At 30.4% G+C, this 10528-nt stretch overlaps 1 protein-coding gene across 2 annotated transcripts in view; it reads right to left on the bottom strand.

Annotated features, from left to right (window-relative positions):
• The window catches only part of LOC106472109 (protein kinase DC2-like), a 69304-nt gene extending 59599 nt beyond the window's left edge, over positions 1-9705 (bottom strand). For both annotated transcript variants that reach the window (XM_013932740.2, XM_022401496.1), the window contains exon 1: positions 9183-9705. In XM_013932740.2, the coding sequence (XP_013788194.1) occupies positions 9183-9333 (151 nt within the window). In that variant the 5' untranslated portion in view covers positions 9334-9705. The remainder of the gene's footprint in view (positions 1-9182) is intronic.
• Positions 9706-10528: the final 823 nt, after the last annotated feature.

Raw genomic sequence — 10528 nt, 5'->3', positions numbered from 1 at the left:
ATATATATATATATATATATATATATAGCTACCCCATCCCCCTCATCAAGTTTATCACTATTAAATATTTTATAATCTGGAGTTTTTTAATAATTCGAATTATCAATGTTCTCCAAATCGTACCAAGTTTCGGTAAATCCTATTATATCATAGCATCCCATTTTTACTTGGGTCCTGAATTTATTCATTTTGTTCCTGATATTCCTAACAATAGAATAATAGCAATTAAGCTTATCTTTAAATCGTTAGAACTGTTTTACTTATTATGCAATACATCCTTCTCTAACGGTCCAACTATACAAATTTAATTCAATCTGTCTTTAGTGAATTTCTTTAGAGTTTCACCCCTTGCCACCTAGCCTATTTAAGTAGAGCCAATATTTAGCATATAATGGATCTATATGTTGAAAACTATTACATAAGTGCAATCAGCCTACTTTTGTTCTAAGCATATCCTTGATAATCTGTCACGAAAACTTTGGATCCTGCTACGAAACTTAAAGCATAATGAAGTATTACCGAAACGGTCAGATGTAAATTTCTATCCCTAAACTTCTGAACAAATTGTTTATACGTTTCAAGTAACTTTTCTGATTTACATCTTCCAACATTATTCGCTCTTATATGCGTTTAACATGCTTCATAACGTCCTCTAATTTATTCCCTGTTTGTTTGTAATTAATCATAAAGCTACACAATTGGCTATCTGTGCTCTTGAAACCCGGATTCTAGCGGGACATTCTGGGGGACAATTAGGGTATATTAAAATTGTGATCATTATCAGATACCAAATCATTATATCGACAAACATTTTCGTTCAAGTATTGTGAGAGTAGAATGTGTATTTTGGTGTATTACAAAACATAAATATAGTACTGAAAATAACTGTGGAAACGATGATGAAAAAGGGTATAATAAGCAAATACTAAGGGAATGCTACTTCGATATCGTATGAAAATTAACTGTTCCTGAGCACATTATGTTTGGTTGTCATTCTACAAAAAATAAAGTACCACATCAGTATAATGTGTACAGAAGTACAGGCAGTCATGTATATGTCAGTGTACAACCAAGATCGCCGCCAGAATAAAGTGTGCAATTATAGGAGAAATTGAACAAATTCGTCAACTCATTTATAATGACATTATCTGCGATTGAAATTTGTTCTGTAAAATATACAGAAAAGACATTTATAATGTAACGAATAAGCAAAAATATAATAAATTCTAGCATGAGAAGACTACTCTCACTCAATATATATATGTGTGTGTGTGTGTGTGTGTGTGTGTGTTCAAAAGTTGTGTTTGAGTTACCTAATTTCTTTCAGAACACACACCGTTTTAAGAAATAAATAAAGCAACATTGAATTTAAGTAACTCAGTGTTGAGATACACTAGGTAACCCAAGTGTGTTTGCACCATTGTTTTCTAAAAGAACTTAGTTATTTTTGTGTTGTTGTTGATTTTTGACATCCTGAAAATATATTTTCACTGGCTTGTACTAAACTGTAATACACTTGTACCCTCTCGTGTGAATAGGCATCTTTTTCATTTTCCACCTGAATAAAGTTACATTTGACAAGTTAGCATAAATGACCATTAAATTACTTAGGGAATAAAATACTAAATCTTTTGCAAGGTTTGTCAAACGAAAACTGTTAAATAAAAACATTTATAGCAAATTTTATATAATTCATTTCAGTAAAAACTTTTTTCATTGCATTTAAGGGAAAACTAAAAAAAAAAGGGATAGATTGAATCTCTTTACGACTAAACATTAAATTCTGTTATAACAAAAACTAGCAGCATTTTGTAAGAGAAAATGAGTTTTCTTTCGGAACTCTTTTGATCTTTGAATGACAGTGATGTTTTTTTACGGGGGGGAATGTCTTTCCAATGCCTTAAATGAACAGAATTAAAAGAAATGCACATATAAGGCAATTTAATAGGAACTTCGCGGCTTCTTTAACTTATACTCAACCCTGCTAGAATGCAGATCATTTGTCTTTCAGCAACAAATAATTAAAAAAAAATGCATTGTAGAAAATGGAAGCGACGAGAAATAGATGAAGTCTATTTCGCGTTGACTATTTTCTATTACTGAAAGTTCAGAGTGCTCTATACCTGATAGATACTGGTTGCTAGTACTTTGGCTAAGAAAAAAGTAAAAGTAGAAAGAACCTGTATACGAAGTTCTCTGTTGAAAGGGCGTGCAGCTGTTTGGACTTGTAAGGCATATACAGCGTGGGCTGACTTAACTGAATACACACTTCGTTGCGCAAGCAGGCTCTTCGTAAATGTCGCCAAAAATAAATTTATTTCTTCCAAGGTGTAACAACCCAGCCTTGTCGAACTTGGTTTACTCACGCTGCGAGAGGTAGGAAAGTTGTAGAAACTGTTTGACTATGAAACTGGTTATTATCTTTATATAAATGATATAAATTATGCCTTCGTTGGCTTTGTAAACTCTATGATGTTCAGGAAGAGAAAACGACAATCAATACCTAAATAACACGTTTTTATCGATACACTTCCTTATTCCAATCAATACCTAAATATCATGTTTTTATCGATACACCCTCTATTCCAATCAATACCTAAATAACACGTTTTTATCGATACACTTCCTTATTCCAATCAATACCTAAATATCATGTTTTTATCGATACACTTCCTTATTCCAATCTATACCTAAATATCATGTTTTTATCGATACACCCTCTATTCCAATCAATACCTAAATATCATGTTTTTATCGATACACCCTCTATTCTAATCAATACCTAAATAACACGTTTTTATCGATACACTTCCTTATTCCAATCAATACCTAAATATCATGTTTTTATCGATACACCCTCTATTCCAATCAATACCTAAATAACACGTTTTTATCGATACACTTTCTTATTCCAATCAATACCTAAATATCATGTTTTTATCGATACACCCTCTATTCCAATCAATACCTAAATAACATCTTTTTATCTATACACCCCCACCCCAATTTCTAATGAGTAAAATTCCAATTTTAAATTATTCTAGGAGATACAATAAAAATATGCGCATATATAATATTGGCCCTAATTTATTATGGTTGTAAACTTTAATTATCTGAACATAAGGGTAGTTCTCACGTCGTGGTTTCTGTGTCATTGAAATATATTAATATAATTTAAATTATTACTTTAAGTTTTAGATTATAGAACAATAATCAAACGTTTAAAATCTAAAGTTAAAGCAGGTGAATAGTTCTTCGGAATATAATTAATCTTTATAAAAAATGTAAGTAACGTATTTTGTAACTCTATCTGCAGCTGGAAAAGAATTTTACATTATTGCACCAACGTTCAGACATTCTGTACTTATATGTGTGCGCGCGTATAAATATGAAAGGAATGTTTTTTTTTTATATAATCGATTTTTGAAGGTATTATTTAAGTATAGTTAGCAACTATAACGATAACATTAAGTTAAAAATATATACAAAATGAGATGATAAAAACACATTGCTTTTTAATCAATTAAACAATGTATTTGTGTATTCTTTATTAACGAAAGTAACAAGAATGGCACAGAAAACACGCTGTTCACTTTTGAATGTTTATTACAACAAACATCCATCCCATCAAAGAGCCCCCAGTGGCACAGCGGTATGTCAGCTGACTTAGACCGCTAGAATCCGGGTTTCGATACCCGTGGTGGGCAGATCACCCATTGTGCTTAATTACAAACCAATCAAAGATGTTTTAGACGTTTCGCATTATAACTCTGGAAATTTGTATAATTCTCCAGATGTGTTACTTACAGATTATAAAAATTGTATGAATGTTTCTATTTTTTATTTTACTCACACATATATATATATATAATGTCAACTGAATTATAAGTAATATTGACAATCGTCCGCTTTCATTCAATAAAAAATCAGTTCTGAACTTTTCAAAACTGATCTTAAACCGCATTAATATTGCTGCTAATATTATTCGTAGTAGAAATGATAGGATTTAGTTAGTTTTTTATTGCATTGAAATAATTGTGTCATGCTGTGTAAGAAAAAAATGAACAACATATACAGTACAAAGGTAAAAATATTTTGAAGTAAATGCTTATAAAAGATACGAATTATCTCGTGAATCGATCTGCACACTTCTCCTTATCAAACGCCTCGTAGTACTGTTTTTAACTTTTAGGTTTTTGAGCTTGGACTTTGTCCACTTAAATATATAACTTTATCACTGATTAGTTAATACAATTACTGAGATGCATTATGATTAGTGTTGCGATTCTGCTGTGGAAGAAACAATAACATAAAAAGATGTTAAGATAAGCTTTAAATTGCAGATATTTTCAACACCTATGAGCTGTTCAGACTAAGAAAACAACAAAAATTTTTTATTAACTACAGCTAATTCTCTTCCCTTTATTACTTGTGTTTAAGCACGTTCGGTTAAAGTTAACGTACCTCTGACTCTTAAACCAGTATTCTTTATACAGTAAGATCAGTACAGTAGGCATAGCTAGAAGTTGTACAATAACTGTTCCATATCAAAGACTACAGTGGATTCTGTCCTTCTGCAGATTTCCGTCAAGTTTATGATATATCTAAGTATTCCATCTGTGTATCTCCAACTCTATTCTAATGCATTTCAAATCGTTCATAAATAACATGGGGCAATGACCCGAGAAGGATTTCAGGTAGGTTCGGAGGATCAGAAATACTTCAGTAAATAAAGAATTTGTGTGTGATGTGTACCGGTTTAAACCTTATTTATACTTGAAAACTAAGAAAAAGTCCTCAAAAACTATATCACTTGAAGAGTAAACTTGCTCATGTCGAGTATACAAGATCCTTTCTACCAAGCAAGGCGAGTTACTAATTTAAAATAATGACAAAGGATATGTACCATTAAAATTCAAGAAAGCAAAAAAAGTCGATCCAACTGGTGTTTTTGGTGTTATTTTTACAATGCACGTCCTGATACGGAAAGGTTTTATGTAATTGAAAATAACCTTCATACAGCGACAAACTAATAAATTTTGTGTAACATTATTTAAAATCGTACGTAGACTGCAGATAATGTTAACTAACTGGATATAGTACTTTTCTAAAGGTAGATAAATATACCAGATTGCACAGGTTCAAATGAAAAAGCATCGTGTGTATAATGTTAGTTTTTCATATTACAATTCATATTGTAGCATAAATTGTTTAGATTAGTTTTTCATATTACAATTTATATTGAAGCATAAATTGTTTAAGGCTAGTTTTTTATATTACAATTCATATTGTAGCATAAATTGTTTAAGGTTAGTTTTTCATATTACAATTTATATTGAAACATAAATTGTTTAAGGTTAGTTTTTCATATTACAATTTATATTGAAGCATAAATTGTTTAAGGTTAGTTTTTCATATTACAATTTATATTGAAGCATAAATTGTTTAAGGTTAGTTTTTCATATTACAATTTATATTGAAGCATGAATTGTTTAAGGTTAGTTTTTCATATTACAATTTATATTGAAGCATAAATTGTTTAAGGTTAGTTTTTCATATTACAATTTATATTGAAGCATAAATTGTTTAAGGTTAGTTTTTCATATTACAATTTATATTAAAGCATAAATTGTTTAAGGTTAGTTTTTCATATTACAATTTATATTAAGGCATAAATTGCTTAAGGCTAGTTTTTCATATTACAATTTATATTGAAGCATAAATTGTTTAAGGTTAGTTTTTCATATTACAATTTATATTGAAGCATAAATTGTTTAAGGCTAGTTTTTCATATTACAATTTATATTGAAGCATAAATTGTTTAAGGCTAGTTTTTCATATTACAATTTATATTGAAGCATAAATTGTTTTGCCTCGCAATATTAACGCTGTCTAATGTGGGCCAAGGAGAAAGATTTTCATATTAAAACATAAAGAAAGTATTTACTTTTTGCCCAATAGAAATTCTTCCAATGTCTGACTTAACAATCATTTGACTTTTCAAGTGGTTAGCTCCTTGAAGATTTTTATTAAAAAATTAGAATGTTTTATTTTGAAACGTCTGTGTTTACATATCTACACAGTTACGAAAAAGCTAAATTCGACCAGAGCTAAATAAAGACGTAATAATGGCAACAAAAATGTAATTTTGAAACGTATCAAGTCAAAGCTTCATTGATCAGCAATGTTTAAAATGCATAACCGGGTCGAAACATGCTTTACCAGTTACAAGTAAAATTGCAGATTCGGAAAAGTAGAGTAAGAAAATTGAATTCTATATCTATTTTTCCGATTAATAATCAATTGTATTTGACACCTTTCAAGATCACCATTTTCCTTTTATTGTAAAAACTTTATGTAATTTTGTGTGCAGTATTTTGTTAACAAGATTGCTAAAAGTCTTTATTAATTCATTGTACATAATTCTACGTAACTATATATATATAAAGAAAGAGAGAGAGAAAAACAAGAAATTACGTAATCTCAGACATAGTATTGGCCAAAAGGCCTCGTCAACACTGGATATAACGATATTGTTGTGGGTTGACATATTATCACGTATTCTTCTTTACTTGCATTCATAAGTTCTTGGAAACTCATAAATTGCCAGATGAGGGCGCTATACTCGCAATCTGCGGATCGCAAGTTCGAATCTCATAACTGAACATTCTTGCCCTTTCAGCGATGGGAAATTATAACAGTTATTTCCATTACTCGATTAGAGTAGCTTAAGAGTTGGCGGTGGGTAGTGTTTACTAACTATCTTCCTTCTAGTCTCTATCATTTCTAAATTAGGATCGGCTAGCGCAGATGGCAAAATCTAACAAACATAGCTTTCATAAATCTTTTTTTTTTTCCCCTTCTCGAATTGGTTCCATGGTGTTTTCAAAATATCCTTTGATTTTATTTAAATACGATAAAATTAGTAAAATATTTGCATAATATTTATAAAAAAGTAAAGTAAAGAACTAACAACACTCATCGTCCAAAATGACGTTTTGTAAAAATAACCTTATTTATATAAAACATAGAGTACTTATTACACACACACACATGTATATATATATATATATATATTGGCATGAAAGAAATTTTTAAGCAATTACTAAAACGATTTCCTTAAAACTGTCTTTTCGTTTTCTCCCCTAATACGTCAGAAAATACATTCATAACGTTGAATATAATCTTTTTTTTTTTAGAAATTCAAAAAGGTGATTTATTGTACAAATAAATATCTTCTCCGATATTTACATATGTTTTTCCAGATTGAAAATTTTATAAAGGTTTTCATCGTTTTCTTGAGAGGATAGCTAAGTAAGTTATATAAAATATCTTATGTGCTGTCTGAAGTTTTCGTGATCTTTCTCGATATCATTTGAATTAATTTTAACCGCAAGACAATGAATAATAACTAAACAAATATTTGTTTTCCACTCTCATTATAAGTCTACTTACCATTCCTACATTTGTCTACGTTAAACCATCTGTCTTTTAAATTTTCTGGATATAGTGATTACCTTAAAGAAATATTTTGGTTTTGGTCTTTCTCCTCAAACTTCTGATTTGAACGAAAATTGAAAGCAACAGATGAATGTTTATTTCAGTTTGTATAAGACGACTAATGAGAAACTCAATATTGTTTAGATTTAGTAGGCTTAAGAAACAAGTCAGTTTCAAGTTCATCTCCGTATTTCGTAATAACTAATACACGTTAAAAAAAGAACACACTTCTCAGTTCTTCAGAATTTGGGTTATATATTAGAATTAAATCAGTTCAAGACTTTAACAAAAACATTAAATTAGAAAAATATGTAATCTTAGAAAAACAAAAACATTTACGCAATCATCTTTCCAGGAAAAAATATTTTATATATTTGAAAATAAATCTAGAATATTTTCCAAAACAAATAATCAATACTAAAAACTGTGACAAAGAAGTGCTTACAAAGAAAGATACCATATTAAAAAACGGCCAGCAAAGAACATATTACAAAAAGGTATCTCATATTAAAAAACGGCCAGCAAAGAACATATTACAAAAAAAGTATCTCATATTAAAAAACAATCATACAAGAATCTTTCCAGAAAACGTATTTCGTATTAAAACAAGAAGGAATCCTCAATAGCCGCGGCACTTGAAATTATTTTAGGCAGGGTTAGAGTAAATTAATCTACGAGACCTTTATTTCTTTTTTATTAGCTACATTATTGTGCGCTAGCAATACCAAGCGTGGGGTACGCGTATTCCCGATTCAATTTTATTACTCATCAGGATCTCTATCAGCTTCCCCCCAAATTGAAATTCTTTTACTCAGGATTAGAGTAAGTTAATCTACGAGACTTTGGGCGTGGTCGAATATATCAATTGAAAGAGTTTGACCTTCTGAGTCCAAAACTATAATTAAATCTCAAATCGGTCAAGAGATGACACAGCGACGAGCTAAAAGTTTGTACTTAAAAGAAAAAAAAAAAAATTCAGAGCCGTTCTATGAGCCGCTATGCCGCGACTAAATACTGTCATCGGAAATATTATCTGAAAGAAGTACCCCATATGCAAAACAGTCATCCAAGGCTCTTTTAACCTGGTATCTCATCAAAAACAGTTAACCAAAATAGAGTATCCCGAGTTAAAAATATTCATCCAGAAATTGTATCTGAAATAAATATTCCACATTAAAAACTTTCACCCAGGGATCGTTTCTAAAAGATGCATTGCTTATAAAATAACCCTTTCAGTAATTTGTTTACAGTAGAAGGTATCCCCTTATTAAAAACAACCATCAAGAATGTTTTTCCAATCTTATTCAAAATGTCTCGATAGAATATTACAGACTTGTTTTTTAAAGATTATAAACTCATAAACACTAAAGCAGGATATCATAAGAATTGTCTGAGAAGCTGAGAAACCGCTTTAAAAAATAATAATGTGAATGAAAGATAATACATGTAGTATTACTAACATACATAACTTTTTCTCTAATTAATTAGGTCGTTAGCTGCCTAATTGTTAATATCAACAACATACTGGTCACTAGTAATATCTGAAAGTGGTAACACAAACAAATGTTCAAGTTTTAAAAACATACGTCTGAAGAAGTAGATATCGAGGCTTCATATCTTAGAAGTTGGGGAGGGTGAAAGTAAATAACGTGGAGAAGTAAGATGAACTTGATAATTCTTACCTATAGTTTTCTTTATTTCAAAGTCTTCCAGTCTATAATCTCTATCTCCATTAGTAGTAATCACAGGGAGTTCCTTCATTGTTGACGGTGTAGTTACGTTACTCTGTTTATCGTTCTCAGATACTTCCAAGCAATGTGACGCGGCTGCCATACATTAAAATCAAGTCAGTTAAAAAGAAGTTCTGTGTTCTCCCTTGAAGAAACTAGAAAAACACACAATATCTGTCATACAAGTTAGCACTTTAAAAGAAATACATGTGCTAATGGCCAACGCCCTGCACGAAGTTGATAAAATAAACAGCTCGTGGAGGATGCACTTGTGTAATGGAGATGATTTGCCAAAAAAGTATGGTTTGAAATAACACCAGTCTTCTCTGTGATCAGTTGTACTAGTCAGGGAATGCACAACACATGCTTGACACACAAAGTTTTATGAATTGTATCTGATAAAAGAACAGAGCCGTCTCTTATAAACAGGTAACGGGTTTATTACCGAGGTGATAGTACCTCTGTTCTCCTCAGACTGGCCTCTTTAGAAACTACTGCTGCTCTCGTGTTAAACCTGACGATTGGCTGATGTTTGGACGCTAGTTCCCTCTAGTGTCGCTTTCGGTACCTTATAAATCTGTCGTTTTTTTCGAAAGAAACCAGCTGTGAAAGTAGAATTGTACTGTACATGAGAAACCCGTAAAAAGAATTTTTCACAAACGAACAGGTTTTTACTGATTTTCATCAACCATTTACTTTAAAATACATTATTAATTTTACATTTATCATACAACATGGTCGGTCGTTTGCTTTCGTGCATAAGATGGCAAAAGTACATCTAATTTTGAACAAAGAACCAAATACAATGGATTAACCTACATGTTATCATTTAATTCGTTTATTTTTTATATAAGAAATAAATAAATTCTGAGTACATCTCAAAAAACACCATTATCATCACTTTTTAAATATATATATATATATAGCTAATATAACAGACTTCATAAGTACAACACGTACTAAGCAGGTTTATAAACATTAATTTAGTCAAACTATATAGAATGTTGAACGTTAAAGAAAATAAACTCTTATGGAAACGTTTCTTCTGTCATACATCATAACATATTTGCCCATAAAGAAAAAATTATTGGAACACTTTCCCAAAGTGATATCACTTGTTCTACACGTAGTGTTCGGATCTGTATATATCAAGATAAGCACTAATTACATTCTTCTCTACTAACTGCTAGATAACTTGATCTTCTCAAATAAATCTCTGTTTGGAAAAATAAGGTAAAAATATAAATACATCACTCATACACAGCTTTAAAAAGAATGGTTAAGAACTTCTGATCAAA

Source organism: Limulus polyphemus, unplaced genomic scaffold, assembly GCF_000517525.1.
Source record: "Limulus polyphemus unplaced genomic scaffold, Limulus_polyphemus-2.1.2 Scaffold117, whole genome shotgun sequence".
In the NCBI taxonomy this organism is placed as follows: Eukaryota; Metazoa; Arthropoda; class Merostomata; order Xiphosura; family Limulidae; genus Limulus; species Limulus polyphemus.
The sequence above is the reverse complement of the archived record's forward strand: the minus strand, read 5'-3'. Positions and strand labels throughout refer to the sequence as shown.